The sequence below is a fragment of the Dermacentor andersoni genome, chromosome 11 (genome assembly GCF_023375885.2).
Source record: "Dermacentor andersoni chromosome 11, qqDerAnde1_hic_scaffold, whole genome shotgun sequence".
NCBI classification, from domain to species: Eukaryota; Metazoa; Arthropoda; class Arachnida; order Ixodida; family Ixodidae; genus Dermacentor; species Dermacentor andersoni.
The window spans coordinates 36,561,608-36,587,007 of NC_092824.1; the positions used below are offsets into that span (position 1 = coordinate 36,561,608).

Here is a 25,400-nt window from a genome sequence, read left to right on the forward strand (position 1 = left end):
TTCCTCCTCCTTTCAAACTTTTTCTCTCTCACTCCGCGCTGACCCCTCTCTCCTGCGCTCCGCCAGCTTCGCCAGCGCGGAGAGCGTCTGCAGCGTCTGCGCCCGCGGTCGCGACGGGAAACATCTGTCGGCGGAGCATCTGTGTGTTGTGTGTTTTGGTTCTGCTCGGACAAGGGCAAGGGACGGCTCGACGACCAAAAAGTGCGTTCTCTCACGTGCGCGAGTGGTGTGTGAGCCCTCTTTCGCGGCGTCGCTTCTCACGGCACGCTCCGGCTGCGGGCATGATGCGCGCGGCTGCCGCGGGATTCGGATGGAGCGCGGCTGACGCCGAGGCAGCGGCGGCTGCGACAACGGGCCCGTCGTCGTTGCAGTGCGGTGCCAGCGGCGGACGCCGAGGCGCCGGCGGCTCGTCGACCTCGTCGACGCCGACTTCCCAGCAGCAGCAGCGCGACGCCGACCAGCGTGCCAAGGCGATGCTGCGCGAGGCGGTGGACGCCGTAGTGGAGAGCTTCGCCCGGGGCCCCCAGGGCTGCAGCCGAGGTGGGCCAACGCGATCACGCCGTCGCCGCCCCTGACCCACTCGCCATAAAGGGGTCGTTCGTCTCGGCGCGGCCGACGCCGCCGGCGGCTGCACAGGGTCGTCGGCCGTCGCTGCCGCGGTCGAGACCGGTTATTCGGGTGGCAGCGGCGGCACGCGCACGTGCGCGCGCGACGCCGCGCCCGCTTTTTTCAGCTGGGTGTATATCTCGCGAATGACGGCGGACGCGACGATCGACGACGCGTCCCGTAACGACTGCAGTGTAGCGGCGCTGCGCGCGCGGTCGCTGGGCAAACTTTGGGCGGAGGGGTTCATTCTGAGAGCCGTGCTCTCCTATGCAGACAAACCACTGCAGGGATGGCTATGGTGACACAGCTAGAGTAGCGGATGCCTGCCCCAAGGATCTGTGGCTGCTTTTAATTGACGAATTTCGCGTATATATAATATCAGCGGCAGAATTTTGTTTCTCTCTGCATGTACTATAGTCAAGCTTGTATATTTGATAAGAGCGTCAGGAAACACCGGAACAGTTGATTAACTGTATTGCCCTGTTTCACGCAAGGCGTCATACGTAGACCTGCTAAAAGAACGATATTGCAACTGTCGAAATAGGTTGTCGTTGTAATTAAGACTCCTCAGTAAATTAATGGCGAGCACCTGAAGAAGTACAGTTGAACGCCTCTACAGCGAAATTACCTGTATATAGAAGGATTGATTACGCTCTGGCCCAATTCCTACCTTTCACATGTATTTTGAATGCCTCTACAATGAATACTGCTACCATGGATTTGCCTGTACAACGAAGGAATTTAGCCGTCCTCAGTGGCTTATTTGTTGCTTTAAGATGAACGTCACGTAGCGGTGCCGCCACTGCCCTTCGCAGATGTCACCAAGTTCTAGTGACGCATTTGACGAGCGTGCCAATATCAGAAGTGGTCATGCTGCATTGTTCCAGGAATCTCTCAAGTCATACGTACACTGATTGTTGTAACGCACCAGTGGATGCAATGGCTGACGGAAATGTTGCAGTGGATGATGACGAGATCGATGTAATCGTAACTCATGACGGACAATGTATTCCAAGGGACACAAATGTCAATGAAGGCGACAGTGATAAAGATCTTGTAAATGAAACAAGAATTTTGGCAGTTGGGGATGCGATAGCGGCATTTGATGATCTGCAGCTTTATGTTGTGTAGCTCCTGCGTTTCACCGTGGCAAATAGCGTGAACTTTAGTGCAATAAGGTTGACCGCACTCGCACATTCTGTCAGACAATGTGCACAAAAAAATTAGTGGCTTATTTCACTAGTAGGTATCTCTTGAATTCATGGTAAATAAAGGTTTTGTTGAACTTGCTTAGCCGGCTCTAATGTAATCAGTAGCATGCTTAACTTTTGCGACGACGTGACCTATATAACGAAGAATTTTGGAGATCCTGGGCACTTCATTATAAAGGTGATTGGCTGTATTTATAACTACACAAGCTTTTCAGCCTATACTTCAGTTTAGCTTATAAGAATCGTACCTGTGCCATATAGTTGCAAACTAAAATGTGAAGTTCAATCCCATTCTGCAATAGTTTCATGCTTCTGTGCTTCTTAAAAGCAACTCCTCCATAATGTGATTTGAGATCATCTCTGTGGAGTACAGAAGACAGTCTCACTGGAAATGCAATGCATCTATGCACCATCTACTCAGCCTAGCACCGTCCATTAATAGTAGGACACAAGACGATGTGTGTTTCAGCATTGTGTGGGTCTGTTTCATTCTTCCATGGCTTGGCTATCTTTTCATCAGCTGCACTAATTGTCTTACATTATGGAGCAGCTAATCCTGCTTAATTCTTGCCCCTATACCCATGAATGAGCCTCGCTTTGAAGCTCTTCCTTTGCAATGTTTTGTACTTATCAGGCAATGCTACAGAAATAGTTTTATTGTAGAAGTCTCAGTCCTCTTGTGCATTTGTTTTTGATATCCAACATTTTGTACGGATTAACTACTTCATATATCACAACTTGTGGATGCAAGTCAAGTCAGAAATTATTTGTGCACCTTTGTGCATGCAGAATCTGACAAGCAGTCTTTTTATTGTGGCCGCAAACAATGCACTGTGGCTGCTCATGGCATAAACATTGGCATTTGGCAGTAAGTTCAGATCTGCAATCCATGGAATAATTACATCATGTTTTGAGATGCAAATGTATATGGGATCGATTTAATATTTCATTGAATTACATGACATACCCACATCTTTTTTTTTTTTTTTTTTTTTGCATGTGCACTATATTTTAGCTGTGAACCTCGAGCAACACGAGTTGGAGCGAGAGAAGTCGTGCAGCGCGAACACAAGTGAGATAAGTCCCTCTAGCCTAGTAATGTTGCTTGCTACTGAAACAGAGCATGTAATGTACAATGACACTAACCCTGTCCTGACCTAGGTTCTGTGCTTCAGTAACGATGCTTGGCAATCTCTTCGATTTCGAGCAACTTGAAACGTATGTCTGCATTCCTGCAACTTCAAATAGATGCTCTGGATTGCAAACATTTAGCATAAGAACTACTAGAGGGAGGTTATTGGAGTAGCACACCCTCATGAGAAGGGAAGTGCCACACAAAACGGAGGATTGTTTAAGAATGCATGGATTAGTGGGCTGTTGGCATTACTTGATGCAAAAGAAAGTTGGACCTGCAGATAGACAGTATGTCAGACATATGGTACAATAGGAACTCAACCAATTACCGGATGAATAGAAACCAAAGATAGGAGCATGTGTGTCTAACGGTTTATAAGTGGAGTTGCTTTTAACCATGCAACAGCCAAGTCGCACCTTAATAGCTACTAATAACTACTACTTAATAACAAACTAGAAAGTTTTCACCAATCAACATTTCCATATCAATCACATGGTACCCTCTTCCTTGCATTTGCATTCTTGCAGAATGGAAAAATTTATCCTCCTATCAGTTGATTTTTTATATCACTGGTAAATCTTTCTCATGTCCAATTGGGATTGTTTAATGTGAATTATAACCTCAGGTTACTTGGAGTTGTCAAAGCAGTAAGGATAGCTAGCTGGTTGTAAGAACTTGCATTCATATTCACAGCATAAAATTGAAGTAGACACACACACACACATAGGGAAAAAAATGAAACTGACGGAATGAGTGCTGGTTTGCATCAAATGAGATAACTGCACTTTTACAGTATGTGTGCAAGCGCAAACTACCTACACAAGCGAAGGGTCAAACCTAGCATAGGGCCAGTAAGAATCCAATTGGAACTGTGCTAAACAAACTGAAAACTGCTTGGCATTGAGGTGAGATCCTTAGACCGGCTGGCTATGAGTTCAAATGACTTGCAAAGTTTTCAGCCGGGTCTTTTCCACTAACTCGAGTCAACCTGATTGTATAGTGTTTATGTATCCAGTTTAGGGATCAGGTTATCATAGCAGTAGAATCTTTTGCTTAAGCCACAGCGCAAGACGGTCTAGCAGGCTGAGGAAAATAAAGTTGCGTCCATGTACAAATTTCAATTTGGTCAATGTGACAAATGCATGCAGTACAATTGCACATTATTTTGTGCTTGAACTTATCTATAGCCCATGTAAGTACTTGGGGGTTCAAGTCTAACCATTTGCTTTGCCATATACCATGTGTAATATTTAAAGAGAAACAGATCATTGTTTACAAAAATAGCCTCTGACAGATAGCTCAATTTTGCAACTTCTGGTTGGTTATGTAAATCGTGGTTATGCAACTTTCGAATTTCCCGCAAAGTTTACGAATTTGGGCTCATTTTATGATTTGACCAATGTTAGGTCAAGTTTCACTAAAAGTCAATTATTTTTGCGAAAAAGTCTCGCTCACCAGTCTCTGACCATACCTTTAGAAGTCTTCTGATTGTGAATTAAAGGACACCAGAAACCTGCTTCGAGCAAGTTTATTCAAACAAGCTGCCGAAGCAGGTGAAATCGAGAAAAGCATCACTTCAACATTCAAGAAAGTGCATTCTTGTCAGTTTGTGCTGTTCCAAGTGTGCTGCCCCCCTTGTTCTGCATCTAAAGGTAAATCATTGTTAATGACATGTGTCTGTGTCCCATAAAGGTTGTGTGCTCAGGGCAAAATTTAAAAAAAAAAGGTGCATGCTTGGTGCTTCTCCCCTCTCCCACTTATGGTGTGTCCACACACAGGATTTTTTTTTAAATTTTATAGTTCACATGTTGGTAGGCATGCAAGAAGCACATAGCCCTTTTATACTGCAATAAACAGACAGCCTTCGAAATCAGAAGGCAGGGACAAAGGACTAAAGAGGCATTGCAATAGAAGCATTGCTGTGGACAGGCATTTCGCCCAGTTATTCCCTAGAAATATTCACAATAGTATTCCTGTCGGGGTTACCTTCAATTCAATTTGACAGCTGCGAGGACTAATTGGCATCATGGTGTCATTACATATAGCATGCCTTCATAAGTGGCACCATGCACTTTGAATGTGCCGACGTCGGTCTATTGTGCAGCCTGCTTTGTCGTTATTTTCTCTGTTACTAATTCGTCTCTTGGTATAGAAACACATTGTGAGGCTTCTAGAAGGCATTCTAGCTGTCTAAGTTAATTTAGGGTTTGCTCTTTGCATTCGTTTAAAATTTAACAACAGTCATTGCACTCATTGTGCAAGTACTTTGTGTTACGTAAACTCACAAGGTACTTCCAGAAATTCTGCCAGGGCATCTGCAAGATGCATCCACTTCTGCAGGAAAACTTATGCAAGCGAATTTCTACAAAATGAATCCAGTGTATCTGTAATTAATCGGGATGAATTTCAGCTACAATAAAACATGTTTTTGTAAAATTAAATATTCCGAAATATGTTCTCAATTTGGTTGAAAGTGCGCTGCCATTGAAGAAAGATGGCACTTTTCCTTTTATTTACTTATGGCAAGCAGGGCTGCTCATCTGCATCACAAAATGTGAAAGTTGAAAACTTGCCATATTTGGTGTCGCTACCAATGTTCACCAGAAAGTGTAGAGCTGTTGTTGGCAGAAATGTTGCCAGTGTGAAGGGACAGTCATTTCAATCAGAGCTAGTTCTGCTCCAGTTTGTCACAGTACTGATTGGCCCTCATGCACTTTGGCCTTGTCTTTATCTACTGCGCATGTAGAAAAAAAAATCAGATTTTCGAGGACTGTCTGGTTATAGGAGGCCAGTGTCAAAAATTAGATTGCAGACCGCTTATGCTATGCAAAGTTTGTGCATCATCTCAGGGCATATCACTTTGCAATGTATGCACTTCTCAAAGTGGGAAGTGTCAAATCAGTTTTTTGTACACTGGATTGAAATAATCCACCTCCTTGGTGTCTCTTTTTTAACCCCACAAAGTTCAATGTATCACTTTTCATAGACGAGTTTGATACTTCTTAATACCCCTTAATGCTGACTCAAGCATGGAAAATTAATGCAAAACCCATGGTAGCATTTTTGGCATGCTAGAGTGGCTTTTCAGTTTGTAATAGTTAAAGTGAATGAATTACTCATTAATTATGGTGCTAATTAATTTTTAAGTAAGAAACATTTAATTGTTTTTTTCTTGGTACAAATGTGCTTTCCATGGCCAAAAATAAAAGTGATCAAGTTGCTCCAATTACTCTTGATGTAAAATGGTGTTTGGGCATAGTGGAGTTAAAATGTGGCTTGTATAGTACTGTGCGGTGAGGTGTTTTTCGTGTGAGCTGCCCTCTTCACCTTCACACGCGATGACCTCAGCTGTTCACGCACTAGTGAGGGCCCCTCCTGCATTCTTATCCTGTCACTGGCTGCATCACATTGACTATCTTGTAATGCAAATCGAATGCTCAATACTCCAGGTCTTTCAATCTGCAATGGTGTTCCAATAAATTGTGCTTGTTGAAGAGTGAAGATGCGTGCCTTCATGCCTTTCCCTTTGGCCGTGCCTGCAGTGAACGTGGTGGAGGCCCTGCAGGAGTTCTGGCAGATGAAGCGTCCCGGTGAGCCTGTCACCTACGAGTTGGTTCCTTCCTGCAGCCCGCCCTACGTGTGCTACGTCACGCTGCCAGGTGGCAGCTGCTTTGGCAGCTTTCAGGTGAGATTGTTTGGCCAGGGCTTCAGTGTTTACATAGGGTCTCTGTCGATCGTAGGGAACACCCTAGTCCCGTAAAAAAATTTCCTTCTGAATCACTTGACTGCATGGTATGGTGCTGCCATCTATGGCAGGCACGTCAATCTGTTGGGCATTGTGAAGCACCAAAGTGCAGACGCAGTTGCGCTGAATGAGCTGTATAGAAGCTGCTTACCAGTCAAGTTGGATGGATGACCCGAGTTTGTCTAAAACGCGGAAGGAGTTGGAGATCACCGGGGTCTCCGTATTAATCGAGAGTAGAAGTGTGCGAGTACTCAACATTCCAAGAATGAATTGAGTCCTTCTGTTTAGAATCGAAGCATATATGATCAAAAAAGCTTTATTCTTGATTTTTTTTAAAGTACATACCATTAAAGCTGAACATGTGCAGCTACTATGCTCCATATAATGCATAGCAGGCAATGCTAAGAATGCTAGAGGCACTTCTCTCACCGTTCACATTTGCGAACAGGAGATTGTGCATCACATGTGAAAGAAAGGCATAAATATGTATAATGTAATTTAATGTAATGTTAAGTCTCATACTTTTATGTGACAAATAATGATGTATTTATTACGTGGAATACGTCACATATCTGAACTTACCACCTAACGCGTGCACTGACACATTGCAACCACCTGCCACAGTCCACCACTTGTGCTAGTGGCCAGAACGTAGTGCGTCGTAGACTGGAAGCATAAGGATTTGCACAAATAATATTACAACATGACAATACGTGATTTGACATAACCTTATGCACACAACTTGTAATTCTATTATACAAAGTAGTTATCCTACAGGAAGTGTCGCAGAGCAAGAACAATTGCACTGTGAAATGCACAGAGTAAGAATTGTATGGTCGCACTGCTTGCATAGCTTCTGCAGTATTGCCTACTAAGTATGAAATGGAGTACTATCGGGCTATTGTGGCCTGCTTGCCATGTAGAAGGGTTCATTCACATGGTTTGCCAGTCACTTCAAGTGCCCCCTTTTGGATGGACTTTCAAATAGGTTTGCAGGTAACAAAGAAAGTGAACCAGTTTTTGTCATTTTACTTTTCCTCTATGCTTTTCTATTTCTTCCTTTAGAGCAGAGAGAATGCGACCTTCATTTAATATAGCTTGGTAAGCCATGAAGCCCCTCAATTCAGAGGCTGGCCGGTAATGGGCATCATTGCTGATTAATTGTAGATGCATGCGGCCAGGTACCGTTGACCTTTCTTGGATCTGGCCTGAGTCAGCCACTCAGCAGATGTGGGAAGGGGGCGGGGGTTCGAGTTGGGTTTTGGTGGGAAGTGATGGCATTTTAGATCATGTTCCCGCAGAATATTGTCACATCGTAGTGACAGTGAAGAAATAGAGCTGTTAAAAATTTAACTATATTTTGGGCACACCTGTGCTCGGCAAAAATGTGCAACACTCAAAGCACTGTGATAGTGACAAGAAGACTTGTTGGTGTTTGTAATCACATCTATGGGTCAAGGTCATCGGCTATGTATGCATGACTCATCGTACCTTCCAGCATAATCGCTGGTGCTCATATCTGTTCGAGAATGTACGCCCCCCATTTCGGCCATGCATGCACTCTGAATAGACCAGGCTCTTTCACTACAGAATTGGCAACAACATTCTGGGAGTTTTACATACATGAAGGGGCGTCTTGCGCTGAGTGATAACTTTGTAACAATGGTTAGACGATAAAAAGACAATCACAGAAAAAGATGGTTGTTAATATCTTTTATGCTAAAGCGCCTGGTGCAGTGCTTGCACTATTTTTTTTCATGAAGCTTGCTCTTTGGCATGGATATTCATTTAAATAAATGTGTGGAGGCCCCTCTCATGCAGCATTTGCAGTAGTCGCTTTGCAAACTCATTGTCCATAAGGTAATAGTTGTCTGCCTGACGCGTTCATAGCTTGCTGGCTAGAAGTACCCTATCTCAAGTACGTAGCCCTTGTTCCTGGGCAGAGCCTCAACAGGAGGTAAATATCCATTGTAGAAGCTGGAGCAGAACACTTTGGACAATTTATTGGGTCTTCAGGTGTTGGACCGCAGACCAGCGTGACCTCGAATTCAAAGTTTCAACCTGTAATAGTTTTTATGAGCTACGCAGCAATCTTGTATACTTAACGAGGCAGAAATTCACATTTGTTGTGCAGCCCGTGTCCCAAAAACTTTTTCCACCAACTGTACATCAAAACACTATTATTAACCCATTCAGCCACCAAATAATTCTCTCCGTTAAAAGTTTTCTTTCACCCAATTTTTTCTGTCTTCAGAATCATTAAATGCATACAGCTGAAGAACAGGTTGAGAATTTTGACTTCAGTGAGTTTTGTCAAGTTTACAGAACGTGAACTCTAATGCAACTGCTCTCTACAGGAACATCAGATACGAGAACATCCAGCTATTTCATCTCTTGCATATACCTGGGAAGCACCTATTCAGCCACTTGAAAAATATGCCTGATGTGAAAATTGTCACAAATAATGAGAGAAGTGATCACATACTGACACAATGACATACTGATACCCCAAGTGTCTACTTTCCGGGTTTACTTTTACTAATACATTTTACATGTGTTATTCAAACTTGCAGCACAGGTCCAATCAGAAGTGTTTATAAAGCAGTAACTTCGGACACACTTTGATTATCATTATTTCCATCTGTGCTTTTCCTTTCGATGCACTATATCTTGGTGTCCATATTTATGCGCACTGTGCCTGAATAGGTTAATCAGGATCATTACAGCCTTGTAGTAACATCTTTGTGATTATCGGCTCTAGTTGAGGACTCACATTGTTGTGCCTGGCTTGACAACCATCGCATTTTCTGTAATTGCAGAACTGTCCGACCAAAGCGGAAGCTCGCCGTAGTGCAGCCAAAATTGCCCTGGTCAACTCTGTCTTCAACGAACACCCCAGCCGCCGCATCTCGGACGAGTTTGTGGCCCAGGCGGTGCACGACGCCAGGGCTTCGTTTGGCGTGAGTCAATGTCACGTGAATGCTCTGTTTCTTTTTTTTACTTGTGGTAATGGCTGCGAGGCATATATAAGGTAAAAGACATCATAAACATCAAATAGAATAATGAATTTCAGTGTAATACAGGTGCCGCAACTTTAAATTAGTATTCGTTGTTGCCAGGCGCATCCATACAGCATCTCGTCCTCCCCTTGTTTCGGTAGCACGGCAGCCTTATAAAGCTCGTCATATTGGCAATGCGCGGTAGCAGTGGCCTCTCTTGTTATTTCTTGGTTGTTTTGACTTTTATTTCCATTCACAGAAGTGATATTTTAGGTAAAAGCTGACTTTGGGCCTTGACTCTGCAGAAATTGTGCATTTCTATGAACATAGCACAAATGGTCTTTTTTTATTTTTTTTTATTCACAGCTCTAGACAGCACATCATGTTACATTCAGTACTATGCTTTGAACATAACTCGATAGCCCCCCCCCCCCGCTTCGTGTCTCAAAGTATAGTGCGCTCCACTACTATGCGTCTGAGCTGCGTGGGAAAGTTAGACTGTAACTGTGCTCTGGCAAATGCACTTGAACCTCGTTATAGCAAAATTGGATTTAACGAAATAACAGCCCTAAGGAAGTGAACACGATTTCCCTTGGAATCCCCATAAAGATCCTTGTATTTTAGACCTCGTTTTTACGAATTCAAATGGTTCTGCAATGGATATAATGTACTAGATTGGTCGCTGAAACCAAAAGTACCGGCCACTGCCCACCGAGCATGTCACCGGTTCAGCACGCGTTCTACGCAGCAGTTCAAAATTCCCTTGTCGAGTACACCATTGCGCAACACTGGTCTTTCTCACCGTGGCACACACGGTGGCCACGCAGGAATATAGCGCTTCTTTCCTGTCTTATCGCCCCTCTGTCTCGCTGTTGCACGTAGCTGGCGAAGCTGGCCGCACCCACTGAGATCACAATCTTGGAGGCCATGTCTAGCTACGCGGCACGTCGATGAAGATGCTTGTGCGCAGCATTTAAAAAAACAGTGCCTGTCCCTCTCACTGCGGTGCGCCGTGGGGTGCTGATGCAGCTAGGTATGACCTCTGAGATTGCGGGAAACCGGCACGAACTGGCCAAGCCAGCGCGCTCACACAGCAGAGCCGCTGAGCCGTGATAAAGTGGCAGATCAGGTAGTTTCCTTTTCAAGGGCTGAAGGTATCCACATATCTCGCACTGTGCCAAGCACTGTCGGCCGTATACTTCCATGGGTTTCGCCGCGACAATATGAGCGAGCCAAGTGAGAAGCAGAAGTGAAAGACCATCCCAACGGAACACTAGGACGCCATCGTAATGGCTGTCATTTCAGGTGCTAAAAAACTGCATCTTTCACACGCTGGAGAGTCTTTTGCTGTTGTTTTATAGAATTTTCATCATATACGTGGCTGCATAGCAGTTCGGTGGGCCGTGGGCATATACTGCACTGCATGGCAGTAGTCGGTGTAACGAAGTAATGGATGTAACGAAACGATTTTGGCTTCCCCTTCAACTTCGTTATAATGAGGTTTGAGTGTACAAACATGCGATTGCAGGAGGGGGTGTGTGTACAGATGCATCAACTGCAAAGCTTTATTTATTTATTCAAAATGCCCTGAAGGTCAAAAGACATCACCAAGGGTAGCGATTACACAAAATAGCTGTAACAAAATGTGTTGTAAATGCTAAACCAAATATTGCTTCAGAATAATGAGAAATATACTAGAAATAGTTATACAAACATAATGAGAAAGACATAGGCAAGCTTAATAAATATGCAATGTTTGGCTATGAAAAAAAAATACTACAGCGGTAGTACATCTTATAAAAAGTAGTTTCCATATTATACAATGTTATCTAATACTTTCATGAATGCTTTGTGATCTTCAGCTGTAATTAGTGATGCGGGAAGATCATCATCATCATCAGCCAGGTTACACCCACTGCAGGGCAAAGGCCTCTCCCATACTTCTCCAACAACCTCGGTCATGTACTAATTGTGGCCATGTCGTCCCTGCAAACTTCTTAATCTCATCCGCCCACCTAACTTTCTGCCGCCCCTGCTACGCTTCCCTTCCGTTGGAATCCAGTCCATAACCCTTAATGACCATCGGTTATCTTCCCTCCTCATTACATGTCCTGCCCATGCCCATTTCTTTTTCTTGATTTCAACTAAGATGTCATTAACTCGCGTTTGTTCCCTCACCCAATCTGCTGTTTTCTTATCCCTTAACGTTACACCCATCATTCTTCTTTCCATAACTCGTTGCATCGTCCTCAATTTAAGTAGAACCCTTTTCGTAAGCCTCCATGTTTCTGCTCCGTGCGTTAGTACTCGTAAGACACAGCTGTTATACACTTTTCTCTTGAGGGATGATGGCAACCTGCTGTTAAAGATCTGAGAATGCCTGCCAAATGCACCCCAGCCCATTCTATTCTGTGATTATTTCAGTCGTATGATCCGGATCCGCAGTGACTAGCTGTTCTAAGTAGATGTATTCCCTTACCACTTCCGGTGCCTCACTGCCTATCGTAAACTGCTGTTCTCTTCCGAGACTGTTAAACATTACTTTAGTTTTCTGCAGATTAATTTTTAGACCCACCCTTCTACTTTGCCTCTCCAGGTCAGTGAGCATGCATTGCAATTGGTCCCCTGAGTTGGTAAGCAAGGCAATATCATCAGCGAATCCCAAGTTATTAAGGTATTCTCCATTAACTTTTATCCCCAATTCTTCCCAATCCAGGTCTCTGAATACCTCCTGTAAATACGCTGTGAATAGCATTGGAGAGATCGTATCTCCCTGCCTGACGCCTTTCTTTACTGGGATTTTGTTGCTTTCTTTATGGAGGACTACGGTGCCTGTGGAGCCGCTATAGATATCTTTCAGTATCTTTACATACGGCTCGTCTACACCCTAATTCCGTAATGCCTCCATGACTGCTGAGGTTTCGACTTAATCAAACGCTTTCTCGTAATCGATGAAAGCTATATATAAAAGTTGGTTATATTCCGCACATTTCTCGATCACCTGATTGATAGTGTGAATATGGTCTATTGTTGAGTAGCCTTTACGGAATCCTGCCTGGTCCTTTGCTTGACAGAAGTCTAAGGTGTTCCTGATTTTATCTGCGATTACCTTAGTAAATAGTTTGTAGGCAACGGACAGTAAGCTGATCGGTTTGTAATTTTTCAAGTCCTTGGCATCCCCTTTCTTATGGATTAGGATTATTTTAGCGTTCTTCCAAGATTCCGGTACGCTCGAGGTCATGAGGCATTGCGTATACAGGGTGGCCAGTTTCTCTAGAACAATCTGCCCACCATCCTTCAACAAATCTGCTGTTACCTGATCCTTCCCAGCTGCCTTCCCTTTTTGCATAGCTCCCAAGGCTTTCTTTACTTCTTTCGCCGTTACCTGTGGGATTTCGAATTCCTCTAGACTATTCTCTCTTCCATTATTGTCGTGGGTGCCACTGGTACTGTATAAGTCTCTATAGAACTCCTCAGCCACTTGAACTATCTCATCCATATTAGTAAAGATATTGCCGGCGTTGTCTCTTAACGCATACATCTGATTCTTGCCAATTCCTAGTTTCTTCTTCACTGCTTTTAGGCTTCCTCTGTTCCTGAGAGCATGTTCAATTCTATCCATATTATATTTCCTTATGTCAGCTGTCTTACGCTTGTTGATTAACTTGGAAAGTTCTGGCAGTTCTATTCTAGGTGTAGGGTTAGAGGCTTTCATACATTGGCGTTTCTTGATCAGATCTTTCGTTTCCTGCGATAGCTTACTGGTATCCTGTCTAACGAAGTTACCGCCGACTTCTATTGCACAATCCTTAATGATGCCTACAAGATTGTCATTCATTGCTTCAACACTAAGGTCCTCTTCCTGAGTTAAAGCCGAATACCTGTTCTGTACTTTGATCTGGAATTCCTCTATTTTCCCTCTTACCGCTAACTCATTGATCGGCTTCTTATGTACCAGTTTCTTCCGTTCCCTCCTCAAGTCAAGGCTAATTCGAGTTCTTACTATCCTATGGTCACTGCAGCGCACCCTACCGAGCATGTCCACATCTTGTATGATGCCAGGGTTAGCGCAGAGTATGAAGTCTATTTCATTTCTAGTCTCGCCGTTCGGGCTCCTCCACGTCCACTTTCGGCTATCCCACTTGCGGAAGAAGGTGTTCATTATCCGCATATTATTCTGTTCCGCAAACTCGACTAATAACTCTCCCCTGCTATTCCTAGTGCCTATGCCATATTCCCCCACTGCCTTGTCTCCAGCCTGCTTCTTGGCTACCTTGGCATTGAAGTCGCCCATCAGTATAGTGTATTTTGTTTTCACTCTACCCATCGCCGATTCCACGTCTTCATAGAAGCTTTCAACTTCCTGGTCATCATGACTGGATGTAGGGGCGTAGACCTGTACAACCTTCATTTTGTACCTCTTATTAAGTTTCACAAGAAGACCTGCCACCGTCTCGTTAATGCTATAGAATTCCTGTATGTTACCAGCTATATCCTTATCAAAATCCTATATCCTTCAGAGTTTTTTTTTCTCCAACTAAAATGTGTGCGTGTGTGATGGAGTGTGAGAGTTGGTACGAACTAGTATCTGTCCATTCAAGTTATTAGACTCCCAATCTACTAAAATGTCATATGTGGGCTGGCCTCTGACTGCCATTACCATAATACGTTAATTAATACATTACGATAATACCTTAGAATAAGTAAACTGAAGAAACATATAGCTATTGTGAGCTTGCAAGACTCGCAAAAGGTTGCACCTGTTAGGAAAGACGAGTCTTTACTAAATTCTTATGCAAGAACAAGATGTACCCGTGTCCTAATTATCAAACACTCAAGACTGGAGTACTGCATTTCACTGTCATGTCATCTTTTCACTGATAAGCCATCTGTATGGCATGATTCGTTCTTAAATACCTAACTGGCAATAAATGATGTATAAGTTCAGCACTTCTTAAATTTTGTCTGCTCAAAGAGGCAAACTTGACACATCAGGTAGAGATATGTGCATAAAGATAATATACAGGATGTCAGCCATATTTTAGCTGTAATTGATGGCCCAATACTGACACGTTTTTTAGAATTTCTCATAATGTTTACAAATTCGGGCTTGTTTTACGAATGTTTTATCAGGTTTTATAAAAGATGAGGTGTTGGAAGAGATGGGACAGTACAATGTGTTAGAAGTATATATATAACAAAAAAGAAAACAAATTGTCACAGTACCTATACTGCAATATTTTTGGCATCCCAAGGTGGTTTATACGGGAGAAGTGGTTTCTATGGACAAGTATCATCAGACAAGTTCTATTAAGCACACCAAGTCAGCAATAGTAAAGTGACTTAAAATGTTACTGGGATAAAAACACAGTCTGTGCTGTTCCAAGTTTGCTGTTGCTTGTTTGTGCTGCATCTAAAGGTAACTAATCATTCATAAAGCGCTTATGTATCCCACAATATGTGTGTGCTCAAGGCAAACTATAGAAAAAATGCATGTCATTGTGTATGTGGGATTTTTATGAATTTTAAAGTTCACAGGTTGGCAGGCATGCATGCTGCACAGTGCTCAGCTAGTAAAATGAAATAGATGGCATTACGGCTGGCATTGTGGTATTGCATTGTGTCACATGATGAAAGAGAGGGATCACCCAGTGATCACCGGTGGCACAAAAAGTGCCAGCCCCCATGCCTACAAATTATCTTGTTCGAATAGCTGAGCACTAGACGTGATGCTCATCAACCATGCGGCTTAATCATGAGCTTTGCCTTTCGCACCACGGCAATGCAGGGAAGCCAGGGAGTGGAGGCGTTCCGCTTCATGCTCGAGGCTAACAGAGGGCGCACCATGCTCGAGTTCCAGGAGCTGATGAGTGTCTTCCAGCTGCTGCACTGGAACGGCTCGCTGAAGGCGATGCGTGAGCGCCAGTGCTCGCGCCAGGAGGTGCTGGCACACTACTCCCGCCGGCCGCTCGATGACGAGCTGCGCACCCAGATGGCGCTCGACTGGGCAGCACGCGAGCGCCAGCTGGGGCCCACAGGCCGCGTTGCTGCCGAGGCTGCAGCTGCTCGTGCCGAGCTCGAAGCAGCACGCCTCGCCGGCCGCGAGCTGCGCTTCCCGCTCGAGAAGCAGCGTATCCTTGCAATGGCGGCGCGCATGAGTGCCGACGGCCCAACCGTGGCCTCGAGCCCCTGATGAGCGCAAGTCACGGCAGTCTATGGTGGCTGCCACTGTGCTTTATTCCAGACAGAGAGAGTGACTTTTGCTGGACTACGCAGCCATTCGTCACGCTGATGCCGTAGCATGATCCGTCCATATGGGCCATTCAAGTGCCTAATGGCCCTGAGTTTCGGAGTGTCGGAGTGCACAGCAGCGACCTCAACTGCCCCCGGGTGGCCAGTGGCACCTGACAACCTGCTTCTCGGTGAAGGCTGGAGGATTGTCCGATCTCTACTGCCATTCGTGCAATGCAGCACCGTCTGGCCGTGCAGGTTGTTGGATGTGGTCATCTTGTCCCTTGAAGTGCCTTTGATGCTACTACCCACTGCTAAGCTTCTGTTGCTGTAGTGGATGGTTATGGGCTTGCAACAAGCTTCGGTACCCCCCTCTCTTCCCTCGCTCTTCCCTGTCAATGCAGAAGGCTGTTTAGGTACACGCTGGAGTGTATGCATTGAGAAAACTTGACTGCACTGGAATGGAACAAATGGAAGGCACCATCTGTGTCATTGCCTTTTGATACTCAACGTATGCTGTATATTCAAGATCCTTTCAAGTACGTATTTGTTGACAACCAGTGTGGCTGGAAGAAATTCGGCTCTAAGTCAACTTACCTGCCATGTTTGTAATGATAGACTTTGCTGTGTGCGTCACATGGCCATGCTCGCAGTGACGGGCTTTAAACCTGTGTTGGCTTTAAACCTGTGTAGGCCGTGTTTAACTTGATTAATGTATTCAGCCAAGCCCTGCCATCCATAACCATCTGATGACTTGCTGTGCTGCCTTGCCAAATTTAACAAGTGCCTTGGGTAGCAAAGTGCCAACCAAATCATAAAACGAAACAATCTTGTATTCTGTTTGACCTAAGCGTGCAGCAATACAAGCACTTTTTGTACTTCATGTGCCAGTTGAAATGTGATGAACTCTTCAAGCAATAGCAAACAAAAAACAAAAAAAGCCGCATTCCGTCTCATCAGTTTCGCGCAGTTAAGTGAAGACTAAGGGCTCATGTCAGCCAACCAGTAAATGAGAGATGTCTGCGTGTTATGAGAATGGAGGAGGGCTCACCAATTTCGTACCATTGATCCTTACAGGCAACTTCAATCCAGTCGGCATTGTGCAAAGTGCGATCAGTGATAGAAAATGGAAGAGCGCTTCTTGTGATTTTGAAATCGAAAGTATGATGGAATCTCATCAGGTTGGGACTGAACATGAAGCACGAAGATAAAGACTGACCAAAAATGGTTTAGCAGTGGTAATGTTTTGGCTCCGACATGGGAGACTGGTTCGCAGGGAGACTAAAAAGTGATGAAACACTTGCTTAAGTACGTTGTATAAAGTTACCGAGACACCTAGCGTATACTTATAGGTGGCAATTCATAATCATTTCCATGGTAGACACTCTTGACCAAAATGATGCTAATTTGCTACCTGTATATGCTAAGTGTCGCAACCTTATTATGTGATGTACTTAAGCGACTATTTTGCCACTTTTTAATCTTACTGTGAACAAGTCTTCCATCTGCGAGCCAAAACATCATCATTACTAAAAAAATCCATGTTTGGTGTTTCTCTTACCTTCCGTCTCCTGACTCGCTGCTTTGGTCGGCTGATGTGATTGATAGGCTTCGCTGCGCTGCGCAAAATTGACGAGAGGGAGTATGGGCTTGGGAGCCATATTCCTCTAGCAGTTCTTACATTTTTACAGAGAGCTACTGGATTTTCCGTTAGGTAATGTTACTGTAATGGCTCTAGTGGTTCTCATTAACACTAGCATAGCTTTTTAGTATAATTATCTACATACATGCAGGGTTCCTGCTTTATGTGCCAATTCATAAAAGTTCTCCAGTATGGAGGGCCAGTTGTCCTGTCAGTACTGTGTAATTGTGGCAACGGTTGTGAGGAGGTTCATCTAGTGTCACAGTTGCTGTTGTGATCTCGTCTGTCCGCTCATTACATTGCTCGAGCATTGCAGACTCGTGGTCTGGTTGCTTGATTCTTCAGTTGAATGCTGTGGTTGAGGGAAAGGTTTTTTTATTACCATGTCCTAAGCAATTGTAACGACAAGTTAAAAAAAGAAAGAGGCATTGCCGACTTGATACCTCCACTGCCTTGAATAGTGCCTACTTCTTGGCCTCTCGTGTACCTAGTTCCTTTTTTGCTCTTTTTACACTGGTGTAGTGAATTCAAAACCTATCAGCAGCACATGTAAACATAATTTTGGCTTTATATGACTCTCTGTTTTTCACTTAACACTGATGCTGGCAGTTTGGGCACAGTTTTGCATTATTGTCACCTGACCATATCCATCAACCAAGAGTTCCAACACCAAAAGGGGGACAGTCAGTTTTCAAGGACTTTCAGCCAGAAGTATAGGCCATGACCTTGTATGGCAGTGGCAGTGATTGGCAGTGATTTGTCGAGCTAAAAAATCCGTCCATGTACGGCCAATCCGGGCGCAAGTCAACGGCAGTGGGGACAACTGGCACAAAGAAGTAAGGACATTAAGCTGCACTAGTTGGTTTTCATTGCAATGTATGTTTGCTAGTGCAAAAAGCCGAGACAGAGGTTAAAAATTTAATGGATAAACGCTAGTCTAGGACTAGCATTTGTCATCTTTAACCTCTTTCATTGTTAGCATCTTTAACCTCTGCCTGAGCTGTCTAAGTAAACATACATGGCACAAAGATGTTCTAAATAAAAGTGCCGATATAATGTGTTTAAAAACTTACCAACCCTATCCTTAAAAATCAACAGGCAACCTACAGAGAATATACATAAGAACTTGAAAATCTGTTCATGCTGGTAATTGGCAAGGTACAGTAATTGTCGGTTAATTGTAAGATTCTGGCTCTTATAAGCAGCATTCTAGTGGAAGTATCATGTGTATGCGAATGAGCACGCTTTCATATCGTGTTCTTTAGCTGTGGTTTTAAAGGAGCACTTAGAAGAAATACCCACCCAAGCTAGATAGGTATACTGTGGTCATGAAATTGCAAACAGGTCAGTTTTATTGTGGTTAGAGATTTGATAAGTCAGTAAGCCAGAGAAGTCGCAAAAGTGAGATGGGTATCAACACCATATTGAAATTTTCGCCCCAGCTTGCTGTGATGTCGTAGATTTCCACAGCATTTGTTCATTGCTGGCAACTTTTTTTTATCAATAAACAGCTTTAGTAGGATGTACACAATACCCTTGTGTACGCTATAAATTAGCGGGTCCAAAATGTGCAGGATGCTATGAAGAGCTTTGCTGGTTACATACGCATGCTACCTTTTGGATTTAGCATTGCGGGCCTTGCCTAATTCGCTTGGATAGCATAACAACATGGCAGCGCTGAGGCCACTCGCTTTTATCTGAATTCGGTCTTGCTACTTGCTGTTCATCATGCCAGCAAAACGTAAATGGTGAAATAATCTTTCGCCTAGTCTTATCTCTCTCCAAGGACCAAGTACTGGTGATGTTTTGTCACGATTATTGCGATCAGCCATCTGTTCTAATGCTGCCAGGCCTAACTAAAGATGGTGCCGTTGCTGGGAAAGTAGTTTGACTTCTATGTACCAGATGGCGCCACCGCAATTGGTGTTTGCCATCCGTTCACCATGCGGTAGGCTAGCTAAAAGTGTCATCGAGGACATGCGTGTAGCGTGGTCGTAGCCATATTGCACGTGTCTACATAAATGACCAAGCTGCTATGTTTAAGCTGTATAGTAAGTAATGATTACATGGGTTTTAAAAATAATCAGAGGAATAAACCTAGCATTTGGAGACTTTCTGTACATGACCCACAGTGGTGGCTCACTGGCTATGCCAATGTGCTATTGAGCATGAGGTCACTGGTCCGATTTGCAACAGCGACATTACAGGGAAGGCGAAATGCGAGTGTGCTTTGGGTGCTTGGTTAAGAACCCCAGGGAGTCAAAATTAATGCGGAGACCTCTACTGCATTGTCCATCATAACCCACTCCATAATTTCAGGACGTTAAACCCTACATTAATTTTTTTGTTTGTTCATAAATAATGAAGGTACGCAAGAATACTGGGAAACCTGCAGCATCATGGTTTGCATGTGAAATTTAGAAACAGAAAGCTTTCTTTTTTTTTTTTTTTTTTTCTTATGGCATTTTTCTGCCACCGAAGTATGAATAAGAGTTCTGAAACATTATCGATCTAAACTGATTTCGTGTTTCTCCTTGGTGTTCCTTTATAGGTATCGGGGAGGATAAGCCCGACGCTTGAGTCTGCCTGCTTAATTTGCAAATCTTGCTCGTGCTTGATTGGTCTTAGCTCATAATGCATATTGCCACTGCTCGAGCAACATTCCAAAGTGTCTGGTTTCTGTCTCTCAACCGAGATCTTTCATTTTAATTACGCTGCCATTTTTATTAGCTGTATAGCCATTTTGCGGTTCAACTGTGCTTGTGATGTTCGCTGTAAGTTTATGGGACAGGTTGAAAGTACCATTATATCATTGTTTGACACGGAAATGTGTTGCTGATATTTTACCTTTAATATATTTCATTCCCAAGTAACGAGAGCAGAATGTTAATTGGCATGATTTCTGTCGGCACACATACATACAGGCACCGAAACAGCTTCTTACAGAGGCCACTCGTAAGTGTGTCACTGAGCCCATCAGAAAATTGATCTTAGAAGTTAGTCATTACCGCTTGGATATCCTTCAGACGTCCAATGTAGCTTTGTGTGCCCAAGTTCATCCTGAGTATAATTAGATGGCCTGCGATACCCACGATAAACAACCTATATCTCAGTCTGTCATGTTGCAACTTGTCTCATTGTTAGTACTTGGCAGCTTCTGTATATAGACACAGAAATATGATAAGTCATTGACCTGCAACACTCTGTCTTTGTCTTATATTGTGCTTCATTGCATGCTGCTTCTTATGTATTTTTTTTGTGTGTCTTTAACATCGGTATTGATTGGCACTTGGCATGTCAGTGGGTCTTGAAACCTTGGCACCATGGCAATATTTCATTGCCATGAAGGCCACATCATGTACGAAAAATGTAGAAAAAATTGGAAATGCCCATCCATATAGGCTCTGTAGAAATGAAACTGTAGGTGTGATATGTGCATAGATGGCTGCCCAGCTTACCTGTGATGAGCCATCAAAGTGCGTGTGATGATGCACGATCGTGTTGCTGATAACGCAGTTGCGGCGACAAAATGACGATGAAGAAACGCTCATTTTGTGCCGACGTGACTTGCAACGTGGGCCCAGTGCCCCTTTTTGTTGGTGAGACCTGAATTTGGTGGACGTTTTGTGATGCATTGAAGGCTGGTCATTGTATGAACTGCGATTGTTTCTACATATGATGGTAACAAATATGCTTTTCTTTAAGCTATAGTAGTTGTGCTTATTCTTGCTAAAGAGAGAGTAATGGCCATGTTTTGTTTCCGCGATTCATTGGCCGTATCTAACTGGCATATTTATTTCATTCACGAACCGGCGTTTGATGATTTTTGAAACTTTGGCCACATTGTGGTGCTTACATGTATAGAGCACGGTGTGTCATAGGTTTGAAAGATAAGCTTTAAAGATAATTGTAGTTCAAAGTTGCATGAAAGCAACAGATGTGTTTAAAATTTCTCCTACTGTTGATGGCAGACATCCGTCACTGCTGCTCTGTGTTTCAATGGAGTAGGAAAGAGACACGGAAGAATTAACTGCATGCTGATTTTGCAAATCTATTTCCAGCGTGCTGGAGAGTTCCATCACTGCAGTGTTTGCTTTCTTGAAAAGACCAGTCTTCTAATACCCCTGTCACACGCACACTTTCAGACAACGTTCACGCTGAAGGCAATTGAAATCTGCAAACCCCATTGGCTCCCTTCCAAGTGCTTGCGCAAAGGAGCCAATCTTGATCAATAAACTTGATCCCGATGGAGCTCGATCACGGTCGAAAGTGTCTTTGTGACACTGGTATGTGGGTGCTGAACTACAAGTATGCACAGTAAATCATGCCTGAACTTGTCGGAAACGTACCTGTTCTCTTGACGAACGTGAAAACGTTGCCTTCCTGCTACATTTGACATGTGTTTGCGTGCTAGAAGTTGGAATGCAGCAGACGTCCGTGCTTTGAACATGGACCATCCCACTTTAGCCGAAGGGGATGCTTGTGGTTGTGCCTTTGCATACAGCATTTTACTTATAAATATTATATGTATACACACGCTTTTTTTTTTCTGCGGAATGGGAGCCTTCTTGACTGCGAGCTGGATGATTGTCGGCCCAGTGCTAAGTGATAGTAAATGGATGCATCTCGTTGTGGCCACACCTTGTTCGATGCCAGATTGCACCCCTCGTTGGGGTGCCTTTTGTGCTGTGGTAATCTAGTCTGTGATTCGGTTCATGTGCCCATGAATCGCCGCCGGCCATGTGAGTGGTTTGTGCCACAAGAGGGTCTTGGGGGGACGGTGATAGTAGTGTCAAGCCACTTGTGATTGCTACGGCGTGCTTCTCAGTTCTTCCTAGTCCGCAGTTCCTTCTGTAGTGATGTCCCGACCCAGCGGCAGCTACCTGCCGTCTTCTTTGCACTCCTGTTAAATGACACTGCGCTGTCATCGCGTTTCTTGCTCGTCACATTCTTGTGAAATCTTGGTCGTGCCCTTACAAAGCTACTGATTGCCGAGAACACTGAGGGATGTGAAGGAGCTCTGACATCAAGTTTTGCAAATTCTTTTTGTTAAATTAGTCATTATTCAGTGTTTCCTGTTTGATTGCTGTGCGATGCTGTGTTGAATTTAGACACATTTTAAGCATTGGTCATTTTGAAGTGATCATACCAGCATATATGGCGTACTACTATGCATCACTATAGGAGTGGCATCATACTTTGAGCCATAAGCTTAGCAAAAATATTTTCATTTGTGGGTGCTTTACATGCTTTAGCACTGCAAATAATTCTTCACATATTTTTCTCAACTATTTGATTGATTAGCATTTAATATAACATTTAAGTTTGCTGATTTTCATACTAGTAAATGGTATGAGAGATCATCCCTGCTACAGTGACTCGGTGACTATTTCATTCTGCTCTTGTGCATGAGGTGACCAGTTCTACTTGTGGTCATGGTAACCATGTTCAGGTGAAGCATGTAGATTCCTGAACACTGATATTTTAGTGCACATCAAAGAACTGTAGCTCACCAAAATTAACTTGGTGCTCTTTAAAATTGGGTCTCTGATAGCCCAGGAGTACCTTCGGAATGTCGAACCACACTTATCAAAGAATCGAAATGTGAATTTGTGCAAACAGGCTTCTCTCCATATCTCCATAGCCTAAGTGACATGCCTATGGCCTGCTTTTTTGCCATCAAGTCTCCTTTAAAGGTCTTGGTGGCCCCATAATATAGCTCACATTTATGCTTAATCACTCAGAACATGCAAACAATAAAAACAGATAGATGTGCTTGAATGTACCGCACAATGAGCAAAGACTTTCTCAACCTTTCTCCAAACTTATATACTTGGCAGTGACACTGTTCATAACTGATACAACTTGTACACTCTGGTATGACAACTTATGCTTCAAGAACAAATAATTCTTATATAATGAAGCAGCAAGAATGCCATCTTACACGCTGTTCTAGGAGCAAGGAAATAATTGTGACAGACAGAAAACTATTCGAGAACGTGCATTTAGCCTTTCCTGCCTCCCCAAAAACATGGCAATCCAAATCGGCCCTCTCCTTGGCATACGCATATGTACAATGACACAGCAGCTCCACTCTTCTTTTCTAGGCATATACAAGCTGCAATATAATACAATATAATAACAAATTAGCAGATATAACAAAGCAAATTTAAAATGTTTTCTGGTGATATTGGCTGGTAAAAAATATATGCTTATAATGAATTTGGATAACAAAGGTATTTTTGTGTTGGGTGCAATCTTTATTTAATGAAGTTAAGCTGTAATAGCTTTTAATTTGGCATAAATAGCAGCTAAAATGCACACTAAATAGGAACATTAGACTTAAATTGACTTGGTAAATTAAACTTCCAGAATGCAAGAGATGGCAGTCTTACGGCATTCAAAGTCTTGGTTAGTCAGAAAAGATTTGAAAAGCTGAAGATAGGCTTCAAGTTCCCACATTATAAATAGCCCCTGGTGATGTCACGAGATTTGGACAGGCTCTGCTTGGGACTACAGTTATTTGTCGATAAACAAAGATTATGTTGCATTCAATAAGAACCAAACAATAATCTTGGCCAATTTCGACAACGTTTCTGAACGAAAAGAACAGGTCACCATGCAAAAATACTTCGAAGTTTGTGATATCTTACTCATGTACTAGCATTGTGGCTGAGGGGCAATGCTATTCAAAAACGAAAACTCTGCCCTTCAGATTTTTGTTTGGGAACCAACGGTGAAGTAAACATGAATTCATAATTTGTAAAATGCACTTCACCAGAATAAACTAATTTAGTGTTGCCATTTGGCGTATCTTTGTCATTCTTCTAAGTCCTCTCTTGCTGGAAACAGGCCATATTGTGCTTAAATATGATAAGTGACCTGTGCTGTAATGACTTTGGTGTGCTTCTGCTAATCACAACGTCACAGGTTCAATTCCCAGCCGTGGCAGCTATATTTTGAGGGGGGCAGAATAGATTTAGGTGCATGCTAAGGAACACCAAAAGGTTCAAATTAATCTGAAGCCCCCCCCCCCTACTGGGTTCCCATAGCCTGTATTTTACGTTTGGGTGTTAATTTAAATCCCATATAAATTGGTCATGATTTATTAATGACAGCTGTTAAATAACATTCACAGTGTGATGTAAAAAACTTCGAAAAATTCTGTCAGAGCTCCTTCATATTCTTGATGTCTTTTCTTTCTTTTTCATGTAAAAATCCAACTTTTCTTTATGTATTCTCATTCTTTCCAATTCTAGTATTGGTTTGCCAACATTATTTTTGTGGAAAGGGAGAACTGCGTTTTTTTATGTCGTCTTGTTATAAGCGAGTGCACTGTGTCGCTTCTGGATTTATGTGTGTACTTGGAAGCTGTACGAAATGGGCTGACAATTTAGACACAGTCATCAGTAAGAAAAAAAAAAAATAAAGTGCTTTTATGGTATGACTTTGAATTTCAATTACTTCTTTGTCACTGAGTTTTGTTGTGTACCTTCAAACACTTTACCAACTGCTTGCAAATAGGACAGGTTTTAGAATGGTATGCAGCTTTATGGAACTACACAACATCTACTTTGAACTAAAAGCACCACTACAGGTCTGCCGTGTTGTTCATGGTTAATCATGTGATCACATGACTGAACCACCTTGTTAAACCAGTTGGCACATATTAGTAACAGGAACAACTGCAAAAATTAACATAATGTATTTGACTGCACATTCTTTGTTGCAGGTTGCCTGTCCCACAAAAAAAATCTCGTGCAGTGACACCAAATGTTCCTCAGTGGTTTCAGTGCCCTACGGAATTCCGACTCTGACTACAGCAGCCTCA

At 43.2% G+C, this 25,400-nt stretch overlaps 1 protein-coding gene across 1 annotated transcript; it reads left to right on the forward strand.

The window, feature by feature from the left end:
- The first annotated feature begins 72 nt into the window (after window positions 1-72).
- On the forward strand, window positions 73-25,013 carry lft (Limb expression 1 family member lowfat). Its single transcript, XM_050168008.3, has 4 exons — window positions 73-540; window positions 6,495-6,637; window positions 9,517-9,657; window positions 15,485-25,013. The coding sequence occupies exons 1-4, from the start codon at window positions 282-284 to the stop codon at window positions 15,887-15,889; spliced, it is 948 nt and encodes a 315-aa protein (XP_050023965.1). The 5' UTR covers window positions 73-281; the 3' UTR covers window positions 15,890-25,013.
- The last annotated feature ends 387 nt before the right edge of the window (window positions 25,014-25,400 follow it).